General features: G+C 42.2%; 1 protein-coding gene across 4 annotated transcripts in view; it reads left to right on the plus strand.

Moving 5' to 3' along the window:
* tbc1d1 (TBC1 (tre-2/USP6, BUB2, cdc16) domain family, member 1) overlaps nucleotides 1-25359 on the plus strand; it is a 76129-nt gene extending 50770 nt beyond the window's left edge. For all 4 annotated transcript variants that reach the window (XM_021317989.2, XM_012865516.3, XM_021317991.2 and 1 more), the window contains 9 exons: nucleotides 2187-2387; nucleotides 8058-8219; nucleotides 9856-10014; nucleotides 13530-13630; nucleotides 13757-13900; nucleotides 15097-15256; nucleotides 18212-18381; nucleotides 23256-23432; nucleotides 24143-25359. In XM_021317989.2, the coding sequence (XP_021173664.2) occupies nucleotides 2187-2387; nucleotides 8058-8219; nucleotides 9856-10014; nucleotides 13530-13630; nucleotides 13757-13900; nucleotides 15097-15256; nucleotides 18212-18381; nucleotides 23256-23432; nucleotides 24143-24334 (1466 nt within the window). In that variant the 3' untranslated portion in view covers nucleotides 24335-25359. The remainder of the gene's footprint in view (nucleotides 1-2186; nucleotides 2388-8057; nucleotides 8220-9855; nucleotides 10015-13529; nucleotides 13631-13756; nucleotides 13901-15096; nucleotides 15257-18211; nucleotides 18382-23255; nucleotides 23433-24142) is intronic.
* The last annotated feature ends 390 nt before the right edge of the window (nucleotides 25360-25749 follow it).

Here is a 25749-nt window from a genome sequence, read left to right on the forward strand (position 1 = left end):
TGTGTTGCAGTTGGTTCAAAATAATGCAGCGACGTGAACTGGGCCATTTATAATGGCAACTCTGGACTCTTAAGCAAATATTCAGTGGTGGATTAAAAAGGACACAATGGTCTAACATTCCCCGAAGCATTTATTAGACAAAGTTATTACCCCAGAGCAAAAAGCTACATTGGGTGTGGACTGTAATAAAAACATGAGGGAGGGGGGGGGGGCATTTCACGTTAGGCTAAATGTATGTTATTTTTCCCCATTAGGCTTCCCTCCTTTAGTGAAACCGGTAAAGAGCAGGGGAGACGTCTGTCTGCGGGAATAAAGGGATCCGAACCAAATGTTTAGTTTTGAGCCAGCTGCCACCATTAAGCGTTGGGGGGGGAGACGAGCTTTTAGCGGGTCACTGTGAGAGGAATGAGCGCTGGCTGATTACAGCGCTGCGTTTAGGTCGAGTTGTGTGTGTGTGTGTGTGTGTGTGTGTGCTTGCAGACATGAGCCCATGGGTGTGTCTGGAGAGTGTGTGTTGGCAGGGGATGGTGGTACTTCAAGGTCATGTTGACAGTCCACACACAGACAGCGCCAGAGGAAAGCACCGGCCTTGTTGACCCACTTTGTATGTTTAGTGTGTGTCCAACAAAGTTCTGGCGGAGCTGTTTGCCCAGGAAATGGTCTGTGCGCCACCTTGCAGAAAGGAATGGGTGTGAGGGCTTGCGCGTTACATCCAGGCATGCACCGTGCTTTAGCAATAAAAGGTCAATTATTATGAGAGGGAAATACGATTCCTAACGTAGACGCGCCTCCAGCAATAAAAGCGTTCAATAAAATGCAGTGTTTCTTTTCCCCCCCCCTCACAGAAGTTCTGTTGCGACAGCGTGGCTGTCTGTGTTTGTCGAACAAACCCAAAGCTCTGTGTCTCGCGTGCGCAGTCTGTCTGTTCCTTTCTGATACCTGCAGAGCTGTAATTCTTTATAGCGGCTGCTGGTTTCAGCTTGTCTGACAAACTCAGACGCAAAAATAATTCTGCAGAAATTGCAACGTTGGCAAAAAGGACACAGGTTGGAATCTCGTGTGCCTGCTTGTGCCTTGGCATCAGTTGTGGTATGCAGGTTTCTCTGGTTTTTTTTTAATTTTTGCAAAATTGTTTTGCATTTTTTGTAAATTTCCCCAGAAGAATTTTTTTTTTTTTTTTTTTAAAAGATGAGTATCAAATTTGCACATCTGTCAGTGTGCCAGACTGATCACACTGTCATGATTTTCCTAGGAACTAAAACAGAAGCTATCTGGATAGCTGGTATGTCCCTCTTCTAAACAACACGGGGTATTTTCAGGGTTGGGATCCACCCCGCACTTTGAGGTGGAGTCACGCCAACTCGCTCTAAAGTGCTCCTGGGCTCTGATGTGCAACTAATAACTGTATGAAGCAAAAAATTGGAGCATAATTTGAATTAACTGTTTTATTTAATGTTTCTTTTTTTATTTTGATTTAGTTTTGATGTAAAAGATCTCACCACAATCCATTTTGTCCTTCCTCAAAATATACAGGTTTTTGAATACCAAATACACAGGAAAATACTGACCCCAGCACTCATTAGAGGACGGCTCTAAAACACACTGGCGGGTCGGTAAATAGATGCAAATGTGGAATCCTATAATTACACAGGCATTCTTCTAATTCCATAAAGTTGCACTGATTTAAATTCAAGGTGCAGCTTAAAAAATTCTGGCCTACCCTGTTTTTCTTCAAATTCTTGCTCCACAACTCCAGATTCCTCCTTCGAGTTTAGTGTTCGATTTCCGGTTAGAGACTCTTCAGGACGCACTGCAGAGGGCCCAATAAAAATAAATAAAAATATCCCAAATTAAAAATCTTTTCAAATGTCCAAAATGATAGAAGGGAAGTCGATTTCTCCCAACATCACTTCGGTTGGGTCTTGCATCCCACTGCATGCCGGCACAGCACCTAAATACAGAAAAATAACTTTAAAATCACAACCCAAATGCTCTCTCTCTCTCTCTACCCATGAAGGCTACCAGACGTTTTGCATAGTTGCCTCACTTCACTGTATTTGTCGGCTGATTTTAAGCTGCATGCAACAACGGTTAAAACACAAATTAAGATCACACATGATTTTAGATCCTCGATTTAAACCTGTAATTTTCATGTAATATCTTTATTTATTTTTTTTCTATTCCAGAGCGGGTGGATCCATGTCTAGAAGGGGGTCTGATATGCGTGGGCCAGGTGTCGGGGGTGGGAAGCGGAGACTCGTCCATGAGAGCAGTGCCAGAGGAGGGGACGAAGAGGAGCAAAGAGGAGCTGAGGGAGTTGTGGAGGAAGGCCATCCTGCAGCAGATCCTGCTGCAGCGAATGGAGAGCGAGAACCAGAAACTGCAAGGTGAGACGGAAGAATGGACAGGTTAGATGTAGTTGTCTTGATCAACCCCGTTTGGAAATGTTGGTTATGGTTCTTTGTTGTGGAGACTATAGACCCAGAGACTGCTGTCTTTTTTTTTTTTAATGCCATCAGTGTTATTTGCTGATATAAAACGATACTCGGCAACAAGTATCTGTGCAAATGTGCATCAACGAGATTCTGTAATTGAGGACACGCCTTTTCTCGTTCAAAGCGTGACACCAACCACAAGCTAATACGGTAAACAATGTTTAGAGGTTTTTTTTTTGTGACGGTGCATGTTTTTCCCTGGAGGGAAAATTTCAGGGTGTGCCAGGTGCTCCACCTCTCTGATGACCCAGTTGGCACGTACCTGCACTCCAAGTAGCTCTTTGTCATTGCCATAACTACCTGTCTTACTTGTAAATCCTTAATTGAGACACACCCATCGCACCTCTGCCGTCGGGTGTGGTCAGGGATATTTGTGGGTTATTTAAAATAAAACTCCCTATTTGGGTTCTCTATGGTAACGCATCATCTGCAGTCGTACACTGCACGCCCATGTTGAGCATGTTGAGTTTAGTTTCTTTTGGAACCCCACCTTTGTCTCCTATTTTAAGCCGTTTGTCTGTGTTCGGCTCAGTTCGTCTCTCCGAGCGCTGATGGTTTTGTTTTTTTGGGGGGCAGCTACGAAAGCGTGCGCGTGTGTGTGCGCGTGTGTGTGTGCGCGTGCGTTTCTCCGTCATTATGTGTGGATCTTTGTCAGCTTCTGGGTGGGGTATCCTGTCCTGTTTTGTGTTATCAAAGGCGGAGTGTTCCGGCTGCAAGAAAGGGAGCGAGGCGGAGAGCGGGAGGTTAGGAGAAACTGGAAGGTGGAGATACCGCGCGCCAGCTGGGCTGCTGCCAGGGAGCGAGTCTTGATGGACTTGATTCTGCTTGCTCCAGGCAGATGATAAGACAAGCAGGGCATTCGCTTCTTTTCTTACTCTGGGTGTGTCAGCCATCAGCGCCTTCCAAATCTTCTTTTTTTTTTTTTTTTTATTGTCCACTTCCAAGTTGTCTCTCTTTTTTCGCTTATCTCTGTCTGACTGCTGATTTTTATTTATTTATTTTTTCACTTTACAACCTGCGTTCTTTCACAGCTTTGAGATGTATAGAGATTGATGCACAGATTGCAGGTTGCTGAAAGCTAGATAAAGATATTTCAAGCTTGAACTCAACAAATATGTCTGGTGGACATTTATGGAAAGCAAGCTTATTTTATTTAAGAGGACAGAAACAGTGTGGCTCATGACGAAGTGGTCCAGTGAATGCTCCGTATACGGGGGGGGGGGTCTATTAGCTCTTGAAGCAGACATTTGGGGTACGATTCCTGAGAACTTGAAGCCTTTACTTAATGTCTTTCCACTATTCTCTCTGCCCACATACTAGCTAGTCACTGCCGATGAAGGCAGCTAGCTTAAAGACGCTATATCTGAATTAATTATTTGTCTAGAAAAATGCTCTTTGCGCAATTTATTATGTGTTAAAAGACGTACTTTGATCCTAACAATTGACTAATTCTGCGATAGAGCAAGTCCAGGCATCTTTTTTTAGTAGGAATAATTAGCGAACTGGGGACAACCCGGGACGACTTTTCTCTGCTAATGGCACAACGAGGGATGTTGACCGTTCATGTCATTTACCCGAGACACGGCCATTTATGTCAAAGAAAACGAGGAAAAGTCCGACGATGAAGCTTCATTTCCTGCGGTGCGCGAGCCTGAGGCGCTTGTTTCGTCTCGAGCATGTCGACGGGAAGAATCTCACACAAGATGATGTTGGAGCCAGGGGGGAGAGAAGGAGGTTTCTCATTGGGCAACCCCCCCCCCCCCCCAAAAAAAAAACCAGTAGGGGGCGGGGCTTATAGTTCAAACTAAGCTGTTCTCCTCATTCACAGTTCGAATTTGTGCAGAATCAGAGATCCTTTAAAAAAAAAGGCCAAATATTTCTGCTGTCTGGAGGCTGAAGAAGAAGAAGTGGAATTTGGACGGGAGACATTTGTTTTTCTGAAACGATGCAGAGTTTCTTCAATTAAAACTTTCTAAGGCTCTGAATCCATTGTTTATTTTGGTGACTTGTGTGGGAGGCGGCCCACTAAAGTGGCTGTGGTGTAATTTCAGTCGCCTCTGTACACGTTTTGCTACAGTTTGGTGATGCAATGAAAATGTCATAATACCTTCCATTTCCCTGAAGGTATATTAAGCGCAGCTTGTAATGCAACACGCTCCACTGTCTCCGTCCGGTCCAAAAGTGGGGATATCACTCCCCCCCCTCCCCGCATCCCAGACCAAGTCACAGCTGGTCAGTGGGTGTACCCCCGCGCATGACTGGAGAGGGGGAAGGAGGTCGGCACACACGTGGGACCGGACCGCGTGAGAAGAGCGGAGCAGAAAGGTGAACCGTAGGTGAAGAGACTGGGGAGGCAGAGAGGAAGGGTGCGGTCAGAAAAGCGAGGAACAGTAGAGAGGTGTCGGGTGTTTCCTCGCCTTCTTTGATCAGGGTTGTGAAAATGTTAACAGAAATCACAGTTTTGTATGTCCTTTTTTTTTTTTTTTTTGTGTGTGTGTGTGTCAATCTGACACCTCTGGGCTTGGTTACACCATGCAGAAGACTTTCACACAACAAGACGATGTTGGAGCCATTTACCCGTAGTGACTCCGTCGCTCAGTAAGAGACGGCATCCGTGTTGCACTTGTTTGCTTGTTGGAGGTGACGAATATGCAGCTGCCGGATCTAGCTTTTGCAGAGAAATGAATTCAGTCGCTGTGTGACCCTGTCCGTACGTAGGGATGCATGAAATGACTTCTAGTTATGAAGATGTTGTCTGAGTCAACTTTACAGCCACCCTCCACGGCTTCCCGTTAAATTACATGCTTTCATTGTCATGCAGATAAAGTTACTAAAGTGGACTCTATGAAGATGCAACACAATTTTCCTGTGAAACAGGGAACTTATGAGGTCCAATGTGGTATACAGCCTGCAGTCGGTCATTTAAATGGTGACGGAGCACAGCAGGATCACGGTCTGTCCACTTCCTGTCTGTCAACGTGCGACGCCGCTAAACGACAGCGAGCTGAAACAAAGAAAGGCGTTCGTTAACGGTCAAAGACATTTCTTCTGATTGAAGTCGGGGGTATTGAGAGGCTGGCCGAGAAGGGCATCCAGTGTATTCTCTGGCTTGAGACGGTGGGCAAACTGTACTGGGACTGCTATCGTTGTGAAAGCCAATCAGGCATCAGGTCAGAAAGAGAAATGAATGATTGTCAGAGGGAGGGAAAAAAACTAGATTTTTGCCAGATCTAAAGAATCCGAGCAACATCTAAATGTGAGACGAGTCTTTTGTGTTCTTTCTGGTTAGCAGTGGTTCTGGCCTGGGAACTCTCGTGGACGTCACTTTTGCCCGGTCTGTTTCTTATTGTTGAATCGTGAACTCTGGCCTCAACTAGAGGTCTGCAGCGCTTCGGATGATGATCTGGCTTCTTTTGGGAGCTCCTGGATCAGTTGTCGATGCCCCAGTGGAATAATCTCTGTAGGCCAGCCGTTCCTGGGAAGAAACTCCGCCGGTGCTTTTGTTCTCCACTTGTGGATAAAGGGTCTGACTGTGGTTCCCTGGAGTCCGTAGCCTTTTGAACCCTTTCAGGACTGATCCACGTCAACCACTCGCTTTGTCATCTGTTCCTGAATTCCTTTACTTCAAGGCATGTTTTGTTGTGCCCAGTCAAGGTTTCGCCTACTTGATGTTGTCAGACAGGTTCTATTTGACCCATTTGAGATTCTCCAGGTTTCATAGTAAACACGCTTGTGGAAGTGAAGGAAAAATGGGTTTGGTTTTGATAGCTTTTCACCCTGAATAATAAAGAAAACATCAGCTTTTTTGTATTTACTCAGTTTATCTTTGTCTGGTTTTAAAATTGGTTTGATGATCTGAAACATTTAAGTGTGACAAAAAAAAACCCAGAGGGAATCTTTTGAGGGAAAATACTTTATCACAGCTCTTTATAGGTGAGGAAACGTTTAGCTGGCAGTACTGAACAAAAATTAATAATAACCGCACGTATCAGTTGACGACGGAGTTTTTAGTAGGAAAAATTATGATTGCAACAAGCAGGACCCTAAGCCACCATGGTGGGATACCATCAGTTGCTCACTAATGATGGGGACTGCTGGAAAACAGTTTTTTTTGTTTTTGTTTTTGTTTTTTTTAAGAAGGTATAAAGTGCTGGTGAAGATTCTCAGTCATCCAGGTCATGGTCATTCCAAGAACAAGTAAAAAACAAAGCAACTGGACTTGTTATCCGTAGTTGAAGACGTTTCACTTCCTCTCCAGGAGTCTTTCTCAATTCAAAAAGTCTGGAGTAATGATGAGTAACAAGCTTTATACTACTGCCAAACAAAGGCCTTGTAATGGCTTAGATAACATGCAAATTTAATCGAAACAGGTTCACCTGTCCACCAGCCAATAAGCCAGCAGACTGGACCAAAACTGGTCCACTCCTCTGTAACGAGGAGTCGTTAGGGTCGTTATTGGCTTGGCTTAAAGGAACAATGTTTTGATCACCCGAATGAGGGTGAGAATTGAGGTGATGATTGGCTAGAATTAATCCTATAGCTGTGTTGTAAGTTTTTGAGAGTTGGAACCTAAGTCCACCTCCTCTGTTTAAGGTTTGGTTTTCTCTCTTAATGTAGATGGCTTCCTTCATGCCCCTTTCAAACCATCTGTCTTCTTTGTCCAAAATTTTAACATTTTGGTCCTCAAAAGAGTGTCCTTTGTCCTTTAGGTGTAGGTGGACAGCAGAGTCTTGTCCCGAGGAGGTAGCTCTCCTGTGCTGAGCCATGCGTCTGTGGAGAGGTTGTTTGGTTTCTCCAATATAAAGATCAGAACATTCCTCACTGCACTGAACTACATACACCACTCCGCTCATCTTAGGTTTGGGGATTTTGTCCTTGGGATGCACCAGCCTCTGTTTGAGGGTCCTGTTTGGTTTGAAATGTACTGGGATTTTGTGTTTGGAGAAAATCCTCTTGAGTTTTTCAGAGACTCCAGCCACATATGGGATGACGATGTTTTTGCGTTTATTCTTCTCACCATTATGTTCTGCAGCGGGTCTTTTGGATTTTCTTGCTGATTTGGTAAAAGCCCAGTAAAGATTGTAAAGATTGGCTTTTCCATTTCTTCCATGTCAAGAAATGGAAAAGAGAGCTTTGGGAACCTTCAGAGGAACACCACCAAGCCGCTGGTTTAGATATGTAGATGACACATTTGTCAAAACCCAGTTAAAAGAAGTGGAAGCTTTCAGAAGACACATCAACTCAGTGGACAACAACATCAAGTTTACTCGAGAGGATGGCAACGACAACAAGCTACCTTTTCTGGAGTGTTTGGTGAACTTGGAAGGAGATAGAAACCTCAACATTGAAGTGTATAGAAAACCCACACACACAGACCAATATCTTCTTTTTGACTTACATGACCCAATGATGATGGATCAGAATCCAAATTATAATTTAAAAAAAGGAAGAAATAATATTTAATCCAGCTAGCGATCAATGCAGACTGCAGTGCCATTAGCCTGTGATTGGTCAGGAGTTTCCCCATTCTCTACATGTGTTGTCTTTGTGTTTTCACCACAGCCTCTGAGAGCGACCTGCAGAACAAGCGCCTGAAGCTGGACTATGAAGAAATCACTCCATGTCTGAAGGAGGTCACTGTGGTGTGGGAGAAACTCCTGAGTACACCTGGCAGAACAAAAGTCAAGTTTGACACAGAGACTATACATGCTGCAGTTGCACAAGGTACTCATTTACCTCCTCAGATAAATACATACAGCTACGCTTCATGGGACTGTTTGTTCAACTTAAAAATCAGCAAGCTTTTGCAAATATTGTCCAAGCAGTGATGTAAGGGTTGTGCTGATTAAGTTTCTTTTCTCCTCGAAACTCATCTGAGTCACTTTAGATTCAGAGTTTCAGTGTTTGCAGTTTTCTTCACACCAGTACACAGCGAAGTCCCAGAAAAACTATTAATGCGTGTGCTTCAAACCCCAGCGCTGCAATAACTGATGTGACTGGATTTTAGCAACAGTTTTAAACTATCAACATGGGAAACGTGTTTTTCTTAATCCAACAAATTAATCCCAGTAACTGTATGAATTGAATTTTAAATATCTTTGATAGATATTGTGTATAGTAGGGGGGGAACAATATCTCGATTGACACAATGCATCAATTAAACATTCAAATTACAAATTACATCATTGCAAAATTAAAATGTTGGATCCACAACTTCATCTTTAAAATACGCCTTTATTTTGAAATTCACAAGGCATGAGACATAGTGAAGAAGTGGTCTATTATTACAAATATATATATATATATATATATATATATATATATATATATATATATATATATATATATATATATATATATATATATATATATTTTTTTTTTTTTTTTTTTTTTGTTTTAGATTTAAATGCCTGATCTCTGTAGAAGCTTACGGTAGATATAAAATGGTCAAATCATATCATCTTGTGAGTTATCAATGTAAATAATAGCATTAGATGGGCAGATTTTGCATCATATCGATTGCAGACTTGTTAGTTTAATTTAATGGAAATCGTATCAAGACAGACTTTGTGATATCTGCATGTGTCGGCTTAGCATCCAAACAAATTGATTAAACATTGTATCATGATAAAGCTGGGGATGTGCACCCCTAGTGCAGAGTGAATCTTGCTATATAGAAGTCAGAAAAGCATGAGGACTGTACGAGATACCAATGAAGACAGGGAGACAGTGGTGAGGTGTGCAGTCAGAGTCACAGATTGGTTTAAATTAGGGCTGCAGATGCAGTAGGGATCTTTTTGGAAAGTTTCCTTAAAATGCCCATCCCTTTTAGGCAATGTGTCAATGACCTCAACGTACAAGGTCACATCCTGTGTTAAGTCAGAGAAACCATGGTTGTAGAGCACTTGGTGAGCTAGAAAAACTGAAATGGCTCATTTCTGAAAGTCCTTTTGTCCATTGTGCAACATGATCATGTTCTGCAGACATTAGGAAGATTATCTCTTGTGTCGTTGACATTAAGCAACACTAATCAGGACTGTGGAGAAGTTGAACTCCTGCAACCAGCTGCAGAGTGAGAACCTAAAGAAGAGATACAATAAATATAAAGTACCATCAAACAAGTAGATTGATAGAAACGTCACATAACTTCAACAAATGTCACCAAACACATGACCCATCATGGTTGAAACTCCAGATTTTCTGCGGCGTTTCACCCAAAATAACATTAAGCCTTTAATAATGTCCAATATTATGGATGTAAATTCAGCCCATTTTACGGTCTTATCCGATTTTAGCATTTTTCTTTTCCAGGCACACTTCTCCCTAATCTACAGGTCATTTCTCCGTCTCTTCCACACAGGCGTCCCGAGGCAGCATCGAGGTGAGATCTGGAAGTTCCTCTCGGAGCAGTTCGTCCTCCGGCAGACGGTTCCCTGTCGCCCCCCCTCCAATCACTCTCCATACAAAGAGCTGCTGAAGCAACTCACCTCGCAGCAGCATGCCATCCTCATAGACCTAGGTAACACACACATTTTTACAAACTCCCATGTAGCCAAAACTGACTTTTTTTATGGGTCTGTGGGTCTTTACATCCTGCATTTACCTCTCTTAAAACAGGTGTTTTACTGCTGTAGACCAAAATGCACCTTTAATTTTTTTTTTATTGTTCTCATCCTTTAAAAACAAACAGGTTTTTTTTATAGCCGCTCCCTAAATCTTAGGAGTGCAAATGATGAAGGACTTTGTGATCATGAAGTACCATTTATTATAAAACTGTCAAGTAAAAACTGACACCTTTTTCTGCATCCTAGAATCATTTTATGAGCAAAACATACTTTTCACGTGTTTAAACACACACTTCATGTTTGGTCGCCCTCTTCATGTGTGTTTCTGCTGCATGCAGTTTTCTATTTGTTTTTTTTTTTTACCTTTTTACGCACCAAAAGCCACTGTCTCCTGTGGATGTATTTCATTTCAGTCGGAAAAAAAACAGACTTTTACAACATATATTTACCTCTGCGTTTAAACTGGCAAAAACCTTTTACTAAGAATTCTCCGTTTCAGATTCAGACTTTATTAGTCCCAGAGGGCAATTCATTTGCAGCTCCCAATCATAGAAACATGATAAATACGTTACAACAACAGCAACAAAAACTTGCATAACTACGGCGGGACTCGCATATCAGGAGTGGAGCGCTATAAGTTGCTGCCAGCCGCAACTCATCCTTACTCACTATTGCTCCAATTACTGTATTCCTCTCTTATTGTACCATATATGCAGTATTGTGTTGCAATTTGGGACAATACGTATAAAACAGCACTTGGACCAGTATGGAAATGACAGAAAAGGATGATAAGAATGATCAATAATGCTGTGAACGTAACAAATATGTTATGTTACAAGTCCCTAAAGTTTGTTGACCTTCTCAAATATAATGTAGAAAGGAACCCACTGCCACTAAATATACTACTTTTTTGTTTTTTGTTTTGGCAGAGATGGAAGCTGCAATCTCAGAAGAAACTCTAATCTTAGGATTTTTAGTGTTAAAACAACTAGATAAACCTTTTTGTATCTCTATTTGTGAAGTGATAGTGTGAAACAGACTAGCTGGAAAAAAAAATCATCTATATGATTTTTTTTTTCTTTACATTTTTTGTATTTTGTTCAGGATTGCCCGATCTAGTCCTGTGTTGTCTGCTGTACTGCATGTATGTGTTTTAATGTTGTTGTGTGAAATGGGTGAAAAATAATGTAACTTGTAACATCACATTGAACCTTTTCTGTCTATGTTAAAGACTATACTAAAAGTTTGAGCGTAACCGTAATACCTAATGGCCGCCGATGGAGCCGTCAACATGAGGAAAGCACAGTTTTGATTAGGAGGGCCTTGGGTAGGATTGAATACGTTTATAAATGTTATTCATACCCTTTTTTGAACATAACATTAAGCAGTTATGCTGTAAATAAATACTGTGTAATCTCATTTTAACATACATATTGTTATATTTGTTTGTCCGTTTTTTATTTACCATTTAGGTTCGAAATGAATATTCAATCAATACTTGTTAGTTGAAAAGTTAATTTAGGTAAAGTAAAAAACTTTTTTTTCTGCTGGATTTTAATAAAAATTTGCAGCACTTTTGTAAAAAAAAAAAAAAGACAATATATGAGAATTTTATACATTTGCCATTTTGTTGCTGGAGCTTTTCTCTATGCATATGTAGATCTTTTGAAGTTACAGTTAAGACGAATAAAGCGCCTCACAAAAGTATTTGAACCCCCTTTTTCCCCACATTTGGCCACATTACAACCCCAGACTTCAATGTGTTCTTTCTAAACATTTTTAAAACGCATCTACGCCGTTCCTTCAACTTCACTGCTGCGCACTTCTTTTTCTTACTGTACCACATAAACGACATGAAGTCTGTTGCTGCATAGATGAGCGGACGACGTTCAAGGCGTGTAAATACTTTTGGCAAGGCTCTGTACGCGTTTCCTCCTGTTAAGGGCTTATCAAAAGATTTGATGTGTACGCCGTTGAAAAGTGTTGGCAGTCTTTCTCTCCAGCTTCAATCTAACAACAAAACTGCATCTTAACACCTACCACCCAAAAACCCACACATGCGAATGCAGCATCTACACCCCACCCACCCATGTAACACCCACACACTAGTATACGTACCACCCACACGTCAATCCCCGGAGCACTTTTAGCCTCCTTGTTTTGTTTTGTTTGCCACCCGGTGTCGACCGTCGGGGCCCGGCGTCAGATAGGGCCGCCACGATGAGCGGGACGCCTCACTGACAACGGCTTGCCAAAAAGGCGCGACGGCATCGAGGAAGCGGGGAGATATATATCGGTTGCGGCACTTGCCGTAAAAAGCAAAGGCGCTTGTCATTGCAGGGAACAATGTAGGTGTGCGGATTGGAGCGCTCCCACACCTCAGATGCAGACTCGCTGTCCTTTGGGCTGGGCTGGGAGTCGAGGTGTTATGTTCTCAAACGTAAAGCCCTCCGAGCGCATTCCTCGCACACACGAACTCACAGGGTCCTCGCTGTCTCCTTCACACACCGCCAGGTTCGGCCCTCGGTCTTAAAGGAGACAACCCTTTCTGCTGCCGCGCCATCTTGGTGCAGAAGTCCAGGCCGGTTGGCACGGCTTTTTGTTCTTCCTAATTAATAAAATCTGCTTTTTGGATCTACTCAGGTTGTCTCATATTTAAATTTGTTTGATGATCTGAAACATTTAAGTGTGACCCAAAAAAAAAAAAAAAAGAGGAAATCTGTGGAGGGAGCAAATACTTTTTTTTTTTTTTTTTTTTTTTCACGTATCTGCTGTTCCTGAGCCTGCAGTCCCTCTCAGACTTCCCCAGTTGGGGGAGTGGTGGCCTAGTGGTCAGAGTGTAGAGCTTCGCTCCCAGAGGTTCTGAGTTCAACTCCCACAAGCTGCCATTCTGGGTCCCTGAGCAAGACCCTTAACCCCTGATTGCTCTCCAGGCGCCGCACAGTGGCAGCCCACTGCTCCCCAATGGGACGGGTTAAGATGCAGAAGTGAATTTCTCCATTGTGAGATCAATAAAGTTCAAATATTATTTTTATTATTATTAAAACAATGTAACGTCAGTCATTGCGCGAGGCGGCGCTCGTTAAGTTCCAGCATGTCTTTCGCCTCCGCTGCGTTGTCCAACAGCCACGTTTGTCTTGTAAGGGAGGGAAAAGTGTCACATGCTTCTTTCAGCCTGCTGACCGTCAGTGCTCAGCTACAGATGGGGGACGTAGTGGCGCTGCGTTGCACTATACTTAATGCAGCTGGAAAACGTTCTGGTCCCTCCAGGACTTCCTCTGGCATCTGGTGATGATGTTGGCAGTTTTTTTTTTTTTTTTTATCTTTGTATACCTTAATAGCTGTAACTGGCCCATGTCTAGTCTTATTGAGGTTTTTGTGGTTCCTTCTAACTCTAATTAAAAAGCTCCATGTAGTGCTAATCATGGTAAATAAGATGTTCATGTTTTTGTTTTTTTTTTGTCTCCAGGTCGTACTTTCCCCACTCATCCATATTTCCAGGCTCAGCTGGGTGCAGGGCAGCTCTCGCTGTTCAATATACTGAAAGCCTACTCACTGCTGGACCCCGAGGTCTGTTGTTGTTGTTTTTTTTCACCCAGCTTGTCGATTTCTCATCTTCCTCATTGGAATAAACTGAGAGTCAGCTTTGATATTTCTTAAAAGTATAAAACATCTTTCTGCGTATTGTTACTGTAGGTGGGCTACTGTCAGGGTCTGTCCTTCATTGCCGGAGTGCTGCTTTTACACATGGGGGAGGAGGACGCATTCAACATGCTCAAATTTCTCATGTTTGATGTCGGGCTACGCAAGCAATACAGGCCTGACATGATTATCCTGCAGGTAAGATGCACATAAGCTCTAAGTTTGTTTTGTTTTTTGTGGATTTTTAATCATAAGTGGAATACAACCCTATTTTTGACTGATTGACTTATTTTATTCATGCTTAAAAAAAAAAAAAAAGTAGGAAATTAGCAATATGGTTACCAATGTCCGGCTTAGGTAGAAATTTAGTCGGATTGCTTCTTAAAACTTGAATTTCCTCATTGTTTAAGACCAGAGCTGAGCTTTTAAGTACATTGTTGGTGTACTAAGTTTTTTTTTTTTCTCGCTAAGGCCTTAATTAGTTTTATTTATAATATTAAAACATTATTTATGCAGGTATTCTTATTCAGACACGAGTTCTCATTCACAACAGACCTGTCTCTACGTATTTAACAACTAAAGAACAACTCTGCAGGACGTACCAAAACACAGTGTTGGCTTGCTGTGATTCACTACAACTATCCCTCGAGGTTTGCAGACGAAGTCTCTGTGATCGTCTGACAGCACCGTTGCCATGGTTATTTGGCCACATGCTAAGTGCCTCTCGGGCGTTTTTACCGACTTGCGTGTGCACTCTGGAGGGGACATGGCGGCCTAAGATACACGTGCAGCTCCACCCAATACCATGCGAATTAGGATGTATGAAGGAAAGGTGCGCGGTGACACGTGTTTATACAGCTGAAGTTTTTTTTTTTTTTTTTCTCGACATTTTTTGCTACCGCTGCGCTCTCTTATGCTTGAGGCCCCAGGTCTTTGTTCCTCTGTGTGCACCTTGGAAGCAGTTGAAGTTGTGCCAGAAACCTTTGGATGTTTTCCAGGTTGATGATGGGATTTTATACACATTGTGATTAAGAACAGCAAATTGAAATGTTTTTAGTTAAGGAGGAATGATGAGACTTGTTTATTTTTTATTGTTACTTTTTATTGTTAACTAAAAATAGCTTCATTACAAAACAGCCATTATTGCGAGAAAATAAAACACCCGTCAAGCTATTTGAAAAATGGTAAATAGATTAAAGTAATAACATTGGGTGTGAATAATAATAATAATTCATAATTAGTAAACTCCCAAACTTGATGTTTTCTTTTAAATGCCAAAGTACAACATTTTTGGGTGGTGACTAATTCGCCTTTACTGAAACATAAAAAGATCAATAAAAGGACATGTAGTCGACGTCTAAGGGCTCCACCTGTGGCGTCTCTTCTCCCATCAGATTCAGATGTACCAGCTGTCTCGGCTGCTTCACGACTACCACCGGGATCTGCACAGCCACCTGGAGCAGCAGGAGATCGGCCCCAGCTTATACGCCACCCCCTGGTTCCTCACGCTGTTCGCGTCTCACTTCCCCCTCGGCTTTGTGGCCCGTGTCTTCGGTAAGATCTGAGCCCCAGCCCCTTTCTCCGCTATCCCTGACACATTTACTGGTAGGTAGAAACTAAAAATTTAAGATGGCATAGAAAATGGATCATTCTAAGGTGGTTCTAATGGCAAACACATAGAAATAACTCTTCAGAAATCTCCACATGTATTTAAAAAGTAGTAATGTAGTATTGTTGTTTTATATTTTGATAAATTGCAGTCCAAACTAATTAAAAGTGAAATGTTTTTTATTTTTTATTTTAGCACGAATAGGAAGTTACAAAGCACATGCTAGCTTTAGCATTGTTTGTGGCTAACAGCTAGCTAGCGGCTGTATTTTCCCAGTACTAACAAATCATCCATATCTCGTCTCTGTCACACCTAAATGTGTTTTTTCTTTCTTTCACTGTGTGCCAAAAACTCTGCTACAAAGGATTTCAGCTTGCCTGGATGAAAATTTTTTATTAGTCAACCCCGCTGGTCAAGGCAGGAACCATTTCCTTCTCAATTCAAAATGCGAGTCTCAAGCATAGAGGCAGGGTGTGAGTCTTGTAGCAGATAGAGTGATACACAACGTAAAGTTTGGGGCTCACGGAGGTAGAAGAGCAGAATGAAAGATGCTGATTTAGCTAAAGACGCGTTCTTGAGATCTAGAGCTAAATGGTTGGAAGGGGAGAAGAATACCAGCTCTTTGCTCTAGAAAAAAAGGATTATGGCTCTTAACATAAATGGTGTCATAAGTTCAGATCCTAGTAATGTCATCTCCAATTACATTACCTGATTTGACAGCGATTTATGTTCATCAAGCTTTAATCAAGCAAAGTGTGATGACTATGAATCACACTGAGATGTTGACGCGTCACATCTCAGGAACCTTTACAGACATCTGGGAGGCTGAGGTTTTAGGCCCTGAAATCACAGGAGCTGTACACCCAGTGAGCTCAGGAAAGTCACCTAGAAGTGAGTTTTATCTCTGTTTTTGGGAACTAATTTCAGATCATCTCTTTCTAATGTCTAAGGATTGTTTGGTAAGGAAGAAATTTCAAAAGCAATGAAACTAATAACTCTTATTCCCCAGACAGACAGACAGACAGACAGACAGACAGACAACTGGAGACCTGCCTCACTCTTCAATAAACATAATGAAATCTTGTCACAGGTCTATGCTAAGAGGCTGAAAAAAAAGTTTGGAGGGGGAATCAGTGAAAACCAAAGTGGCTTTATGCCCAAACGTCATATTAGCTCAGTGTTAGACTGGCGTTACATTTAATGAATTACTCAGATTTTATAGGTTCCAAAACAATGATTTTCTGTGACTATAATAAGCTCTTTAGTTACACTACAATTTTTAGATTTCTGAGAATCATTTATTAAGATTGTTACCGTGCTTTTTCAATGATACTAGGAGCTCGAATATTTTCTATCCCAGAATGTCTGGGGGGTTTTCCATCCCAAGAGCTGTACGACAGGCCTCCCCTAGTTCTGGTTTTCTGCTTTTGATCATCGCTGAACTTTTATTTTTAACTATTTCTCACAACTCAAATATTCACACAGGTTATCAATGTTTGACAGCGAAATCAAGATTTCGCTGGCAGATGAGACAGTTTTGTGTTTCAGAGATAAATGACGAATACCAGCGGCTTCAGGTCTTAAACCACATGTTGAGAAAAGTGAAATTTTATGTTCATATAAAACTAACGATCACCTTGTTTAATATTCCTCTCAAGCAAACTGTCATATATTTAGGAATTTATATTAAAAAAAGCTATAACTCTAAGATGACTATTAAACTAACGATCAAAGATTTACCATCAAAGATTTACCCTTGTAACAAAACAATTTCAGGAGTCAAACTTGGATTAAAAATGGGCCGTTAGTCGAGTTAAGCCATTTGTTTTCTGAGTGTCCTCTCTCTACTCTGCGTTGTAGAGGAAAATGGAGACAAAAAAAAGCAAATCTAGTGATTAAACTTTAAGCTTTACGATGAATCTAACGCTTCTGTTTGGACCATTTTACATCCATAAAGTAAGGTTCCCTTTTTTAAATAGTTTAAAAAAAAGAAGGACTTTTGTAGCCCTTTGCGAGACGGCCGTTACTTTGAACGACAAATTTCTCGAAGAATTAATATCGCAAGATTTTTTTAAAGATTTTGCTACACCCTGAGAAAATAAGCTTAATAGATGAATACTTGATCAAATGGTATAATTAAACATTATAGGATGTTTGCAGTAATTGCCTCTTAATCTACTCTTTCTTTAGATCAGAGCCTCACGGTGATGTTCCAGTGTCAGTTTTTTCACTTCTGTTCCTTTTTGATCTGACCTTTTTATCCTATGAGTCAATTTTGCAACACCCACTTAGTTTCTATCTCTTTCTTTCAAACCATATCTTTTCTGCTCCTTCATTCCATCTCGGGTGTTTTTTTTTTTTCATGCCTAATTTCCGATATCGGGCTCTGCGACTGACCCAGACTTGCTGTCTCCCCGGGCTCATCTCAGCAGAACGATCAGTGGTGTGTCTCGCGTGTGCTCAGCTATGAGGGCATCACGTGGTGGATATCGCATGCTGGGCTCCGCGTCTCTGCGCCCATTCCTTATTCTCATCTATGATCTCATGCGCTTCTGCCTAACCCAGAACCACACCCTGATGCATTCAAAGAAAGACACAGAAAAACAAAAGCGCGCCCACACCTAACCCTCCGGATTCACTCTAACATATATTTGTGTTTGCTCTTGCATTTATTCTATTGACGTCAGATCATTATTCCATTTTGAATGATAAGCCGTTAAGTCGCGTGTAACTACAGTAAGCTTCTCTGTCACCGCCTGTCAGAATTTGCTTTCACGGATGTGTATTGTAAAAAGTTTTCACGTCAGAACCTGGGCTGTCCTCCGTCTCTTTTGTCTTCAGCGTCTTCATTTCTCTTTCCTACTAACTTTTGACCAGCTTTTTTTTTCTCTCATTGTCAGATATGTTGTTCCTCCAGGGGTCAGAGGTCATCTTCAAAGTGGCCCTGAGCCTGCTGGGAAGCCACAAGCCTCTGATCCTGCAGCATGAAAGCCTGGAGTCCATAGTGGACTTTATCAAGACCACGCTGCCCAACCTAGGCCTGGTCCAGATGGAGAAAACCATCAACCAGGTGGGGAAAAGACATGTACCTCTTCGAGTTTACAACAAACCTGCGTCTCATTCATCCGTTAACACACGAAACAATAAAGGTTTCAGTTATTTTGCTTCGTTATGTTTTGATTCTTCCAGGAGTTGGCATATAAACTGATACGGACACGCCTTAGTAGTGTAGTCTAGTACTAAAGAATGCATCGTAAGCTACTTCTGCATGTTCCACAACCCCCATGAAAAGACCAAACAAGCAACAAGTCAGGGCAGGTTCATGTCTGCCGTTCATGGCCACGTGTGCAGGTTTTAGCCAGCGCAGTCCTGCAGAAATGCAACCCCTCGTCACACCTCGGCGAGGTAAACGTGCAGAGGACAAATGTTGATTGTTTGCTTTGACCCGCTGGAGACGATCGCAGCGGAGTCAGATGGGAACGGAGACCGCGCCAAACCCGACAAGTTCAGACCCATTTACGGAGCATGTTTAAGTCAACCAATGGACCGAGTGATTTTAAAGTGACTTAAAGACATTAATTACCAAAGTGAAAGCTTTGCTCTACCGTGGAGCCGAAGGAATGTAGGAATGTAGCTTAAAGATAGCCTTGAAGACGACAAACCCAAGCATGACGTACAATACCAAGTTCTAAGTTACATTCGGAGGTCAAAGTTTAAAAGTGGTCCTACAACTCTACCAGACCTCAGAGGACTCGTGTGTAGCGATGGGTGGAGACACTGTTTTCTTTCCTCTATTCCTGCTGTTATGACAATAAAGGGGCAGGGATTGAGTTTGGGCTTTGAAGGACAGCGTCTCTGCAAAAGTTAGCTGAAACCTGTAGATTGCACCCACATATTGCAAATATGTGGGGCATTAGGTCGTATTCAACTTTTCAGGAAGACTCCAACTCAAACAACGTTTTATCACCAACCAACGTTCAGCTCTCATTTTGTTCACCTCGCGGTCTCATCCAACACAAACAAAGTTGTCCCGCTCGCTGATAAAGGTACAGTGGCAGCGCGGACAAAAAGGTCCAAAGTTGGCTTTACTTCTCAGAAATTGTTGTCGACAATACAGACGGCCATTACTGCAATAACAGCTTTGCTGGCAAAGGCGGGAACACGAGTAATTTGACAAAACAACTTGCGAAAGTGCATCACATACAAATAGAAAGTGCAACAACAAGCTCTGCCTCTCAGATACAGCAGGTAGGTATATATGTATGTATGCATGCATGCATGCAAAGCACACACATGAAGCATTGACGTACGTTTGCATTCATTCTTGCAATTAATGTGTACAATGTTTTAATCAAACAAGATTCAACAAACAAAATGATGTGCACATTTAATATTACCAATTGACGGCTCAAAAGGGAAACCTCTTCTGTTTTATATTGGGGTTAATTTTCAAAGTCTTGTCTCACTATTTGTTTTTGCACCCTTTTGTTTGATTAAAAAAACTAAAAAGGTATCGATAAAGTACCAGATCGATAGGGAGTCTCGTTAAGATTAGTAGTATTGATAAATCCTTAAGATACCCATCCCTGCAGACTAAATGAGAAGCCATATTATTTTTCAATGACAAACAGTGGAGGTAAAATATCTTAAGATCTCACAGAGAACTGCTGGACAGAGATCAAGCATCGTGGGGTCACCAACTCTCCATAGCAATAGTTAGACACCACATGGCCAAGTGCCGGCGAGGACCTGTGATGCTGTGAATGATCTAAAGAAATTGTTCCTAGATGACGGAAAAGGTAACTTTAGGGAATAAATATGTTTAGTTCTTTAGCATAAATTGGAAATGCGGTGTTTTATTGTGTAAATGGGTAGTTGGCAAGTAATATAAGTGAAGCACTACACAGTGAAAAGCATTTATGCAAAGGTTTTACCATGAGCAGCTCCTTGTTAATTGTTGCTCCGTGTTCAGCCATGCAAATATTCCCCTCCCACACATTGACTTTAGAACAGCTATGACTGAAAGGCATTAAAGTAACGGGATTCGTGGGATGCAGGAGTGGTTGAGTTTGTACATTTATGCTTCACCACGAATTTGTCTCCCTTCAAAAGAAAACAAGATTTACGATGAAGGAGCTCAATTTGTTTTAAAGCATATGGATGAATTACTGTCTGCTGGTTGCTTGTAGCCAAAAACTCCCAGCTGTCAGTTTTGATCCCTGTTGTGGAGTTTGCTCACGTCTTAAAGCAAGTTGGTAACAATAGGACTGTAAATATCACCTGACTTCCAGTGTTGGCTCTGGATTGGCGCTGATTGCCACCGCTGTCAGTTTTGAAGGGATTACATGTACTCTGATGGACCTGTGAGCTCTTGTATTTTGGGCTTACGTCATTTCTCCGTGAAAATAGCCTCGGAGTTTTATTGTTTGTTTTTGTGTCATTTAATTCAGTTGACCTTTTAAACTTCTCTCTGTTCCACCTCAGCTCTGAGGGCCACGCCCTGCCTTTTCCAGCAGCGCTGAGTGCAGCTGTTGGGTGTGTGCCGCCTCATTTACCGTCTACGTCAAGCTATCATGTCAATAAGAACAGGCGGACCTGCGTCCCCAACGACCGGCAGCCTCCGTCCGATGTCATTTTACAATATTTATCTAAGACGCACCAGATGACCCGCTGCCCTAACAAATGCAGAGGTTTATTTGAAAGCTGTCGTGTATGGCAAACATAACTCGGCTTAAGCCTTATCGTTGAAATGTGCACCAACAAACTGGTTCCTCGTGGGTAATTTCCCTCCGGAGCCAGTTCTCTATTTCACAATGCAACTAATTTTCTCAGTTTTCTAGTTTGTTTATTCTTCACAACCTGTTGTCAATAAAGCCTCTGCTGCCCCCAGAAATTGCATGTGAACGGCTAAAAATGTAGACGTCCTTACTAATGATGCGGTTAAAATTAATCCCATTGAATCAAAATAACGACATTTGATCTGGGTGGAAAATCTAGACTTGGTCACAGCTGGGGCTAACATCCCTCCTGACCCATCCCATAATGTCCACATGAAGATGTGAACTCCCTACAGAGGTTTTCAGGACAGTTTACCCCAGATCACCTTTGGAAGTGGCCTGTAGCAGTGTGGGACACGCTGAAGGCTCATCCATTGATCCAACATGACACCCCCCCTCCCCCTAAAGCAGCAGTACTGGAGTGGTTCCTGACCGAAAAGGAAAAAAAAAACACTAATATTCTAAATTTAGCATATTTCAGATATATTTTGTAATAAATTGCTAGATGCAATCTTTCCCATTAAAAAAAAAAAAATCACAAAGGGCGTGGCATCAGGAGTCAGCGTGGGAGGATGGTTCATTCCATAGTATGAAAAGTTAAGCCCCAAATTACTCATGCCCCTGGCACTTTTAAATAATTTCTATGCATTGAGGAGTTTGCTTCTATTAGGCGTGACAAGCGTCTCTAAACAGATGATAAAGAAACCTAAAGGGAATATTAATTCTGAAAAGAAAAGTCTGATTAATTTAAATAACAAAAAAAATGCTCATATATATCAGTTATAACCTTCTCAATAATAAGTAGAACAATAGGAAAAACAGCTTATTCTAATTGCTCATGCCTCCATTCGAGTTTTGATGATTAGGTCTCAGAGGTTGAAAGTTTACCACCACCCTAATCTGTAGCTTCCTCATCAGATTCTTTAACAGATCAATGTTATTAGTCGTCTTTTCAGTCAGAAGAAACATGTTAGTAACATTTTGAAATGACCATATATCTAAATTTGCCAGGGGTGTCAATAGTTTTGGCCTTAGGGCCAGAATAACAAAATTACAGCCAGTGAGCTGTGATGTTTTCCTGTGGTGCTGTTTAGTGGTTTAAAATCTTTAGTGTCTTTGCGCCGACGTTTAGTAACACTTTACATCTGTGTTAAGCCACACAGATTTAATCTGTTATTGTCTGAATAATATTACAGTTTGAGGGACCGAATGCGTCTAATGTTACAGAATAATCATCAGACCTATTGAAACCAAACCAATGTCGACATTCTGCTCTGTGACTTGGCAACATGTTTGTGAAGCGGGAAGCTGAGGTCTGAGCGAGAGTGATTGCTTTGTATTTTAATGTTCAGTTAACTGTAATGGTTTGCAACCCCTGGTTCAGCGTTTTTTGTTGTAGTTTTAGAATTTAAAATGCAGAAGACAATACTGTACCAGGTAGGTATGCTAATATTGGTGCTAGAGTCAAAGTGTTTATCTTTATTCTCAAGAAGTAATCCAGCTCATGTACAACCTCTCGCTCAAATTCAGCCAAAGTTGTGCCTGCTGGGTTACTGCGTAAGGGAAAATGGAAGTAAAATACATCGGTGTCTGAGCTTTGAGAATGCAGATAGCTCCTAAATCCTGAGTATAATGAAAAGTAAAGCCTTTAATTACACGTGAGTGACACGGGTACACTCTGCCAACAGCTGCCTCCCTACTGAAAGCTTTGTCTCAATAACAGATTGCCTTTCTCTTCTGAATGAAGCGTTGACCTATTTTCATTCTGCCAGCTTGTTTATGGCCAAATGTGATTTCGATGGTTAATCTATGATTTAATGACAAATGTTATTTGAAAAACCATTTAAATGTTTTTTTAGCGCGGTTTTGATTAGCATTTAAACCATCTATGGTGTACCCCATCTCAACACTGACTCAGTTTTACTCTTATGACCTTAGAGAAATATGCCCTGGAGTACGTCATCTAGTGGCTGACCCACTGACACACAGCTGGTTTAAATAAACTTTGTCATAATCCTGACTATAATAGTACCAAATAGATCGTCTCTCATTTGTAAAATGTGCTAGTCTGAAGCAACAGTTCATTCTCAGAAGGTATGAGACGTTGGTCGATTGTTGTCGTCGTCGTCGTTGCTGCGTTTTTCACGTCACGGTCTTTGTTCGTCAGGTCTGTGAGATGGATGTGTCCAAGCAGCTGCAGGCCTATGAGGTGGAGTACCATGTGCTGCAGGACGAGCTGCTGGACACGCCCCCGACCCTCAACCAGCAGCAGAGAGCTGCACAGCTGGAGAGGACCAATCAGAGCCTCCGCCAGCAGAACCTGGACCTGTTAGAGGAGCTGCAGGTACACAAACACACAGAAATATGGAAAAGGTTACTGTGGCTGCAATATGCCAGAAATGTGAAGTGGAAGGAAAATGGTGCTTTTTTTTTTTTTTTTTTTTCCAAATTAATCTTGCTCAGACCCCCTTTTATGATGGAGATGAATAGGAACAATTTATCTCCATCATCTTTATTTTAAGTGTAGGATATCTGATTGTTTTATTTTAGGGGTAAAAATACTCATTCCGTTGTCAAATTATCTTATTTAGCTCCTCAAATCAAGGAAAAATACACTAATTTCAAGAATGTTTTTACTTACTTTTAGTTGCCTTTTTGCAGTGAATAAGTCACACGTGGCTCTGGGTCGCAGACCCCCGACCTGGACAGACGAGCCGGTCTTAAAGCATCTATCTGAGGCCACAACTGTGGTGCTCTATTTGCTTTCTACAAAGTCGGGATTACTTAAGGGGCCACAGCACACTTTACAGGTTTCCATGTGTATAAAAATATATATAAAAACTGAATCCCTGTAAGATTTTCCTTCCACTCCACACTTTGTGCTGATCTGTTACATAAAATCCCAATAAACTGCATTGAAGTTTGGGATTGTAACTTGTAAAAAAAAAAAAAAAAAAAAAAATGTGAAAAGTCTAAGAGGCAAACACGGTTCTGCAAGGCGCTGCTTGTTCTCCTTCACATGGCTCCTTCAAACCGCTGCTGTTTTAAACCCAGGTGTCCCACGCACGGGTCTGCAACCTGGAGGGTCGAGTGGAGGCCCTGGCCCAGTCCGAGGGCCGGCTGAAGGAGCAGGTCTCTGCTCTGGAAGAAGAAAAGCAGCAGCTGGCGAGCACCGTCGCACACCTCCAGAAGCTCCTCACCGGCCTGGGCATAAACGCCGACCTCGACGGACAGACGCTCCCCTGACCGCCTGAGAGACGGGCCGCGGTTTCCCAGCTGGACGGCAGGACGGTGGACTCTGTCCGGTGTGAATGTTGATCGCTGCGTGTGTCCACTGTTAGGAATGACGTCATCTGCAGGAAGAGCTAACTGTGAAAGCCCAAATGAAGAAGTCGTCGAATGACTCTCACGCCTCCAGAATATTAGTTAGATGAGATAAGAGGAGGTTTGGTGGAACGCGTAAAGGAATAGCAGAGAGATGCCGGATGGGGCGGGCCTTCCCTTTAACGGATATGAACAGAACCCCGCAGGGGACGGCAATGAGGGGTAGAGACAGAAGGTCAGACAGATTCTCACCTGCCTGTGTGTGTTCGTGTCATAAAGAAGGTTTTACACGTTGATTTATTGTTGGATGTGAGGAGGCTAGACTGGCCAAAGAGCTGCTTCATGCTTTAGTTGGAGGAACAAAGACTCCTCTCTACAGTATTCTGAGACATCATCACTGTTAAGCAAAGTGGGTCCTAAAGAGCACACCAGAACAAACCGTGCTACGGGTAGTCAGCCTCATGTGAATTTGACATCTGGATCGCGGTGCTGCTGAAATACGTCGAGGTGAGGAGGGTGAGCTAGGTTCAGCTTCTCTTCAGTCCTTTCTCTGCAGTTCTAGTTTAGCTTCCTGGCCGTGTGCATTTTAACTTGGTTTAGCGACAGCAGCTCACAGGAAGAGCGACACAATATATCCAGTCCATTTCACATCCTGTTTTTCACCTCTGAAGACACTTGGATTCGTCTGCGAGGATGGGGGGGGGAGTTGTGAGACGGTAGCTCTCCCCCCCGTCCTGGACGGGGGCCGGGCCTAAGCAGGTTCCTCTGAGTTGTTGCCAAACGCCGCTGGGGTGCGAAGCCGGCGCCGCTGAGACAATCCGTAGGGCGTAAATGTTTTACTGTATTTTCCCCCCCGACACTGAACTCCTCGGACCCGAGCTGCAGCTTGGTGCGTCTGTACGCGAACGTCTGAATGTTACTGTTTCTTGTGCACTTCACTGATCCCCCCCCCCAAAAAAAACCACACAAAAAAAACAAAGCTGTTTATCACTTTAAAGATGTTTTGCTTTTACTCTTTTGCACATATTTTGTTTTATTGATTTATTGTCAGTCTGTACTTTAAAATACAACTCATTATTATTTCAGCACACACGGAGTCTGAGTTCTTCTTGTGTCTGAGGCCGTCTGCTTACAATGCAAACTCGTGTGTCAGATATGGCGTGGAAAACTCGTGTCTCAGGCCGTCTCCTGTCTAAACACGTCAGTCATTCTGAATGCCGGGGCTTTGATTGAAGCTTTCAGCATATGGAAACGCGCCACACACACATTTACAGCGTTTTGTTTTCAGGAGCTCCTGCAGAGGTGTAAAAAAAAACAAAAAAAAAAACAGCGTGCTC

This window comes from Fundulus heteroclitus, chromosome 5 (assembly GCF_011125445.2).
Source record: "Fundulus heteroclitus isolate FHET01 chromosome 5, MU-UCD_Fhet_4.1, whole genome shotgun sequence".
Classification (NCBI taxonomy): domain Eukaryota; kingdom Metazoa; phylum Chordata; class Actinopteri; order Cyprinodontiformes; family Fundulidae; genus Fundulus; species Fundulus heteroclitus.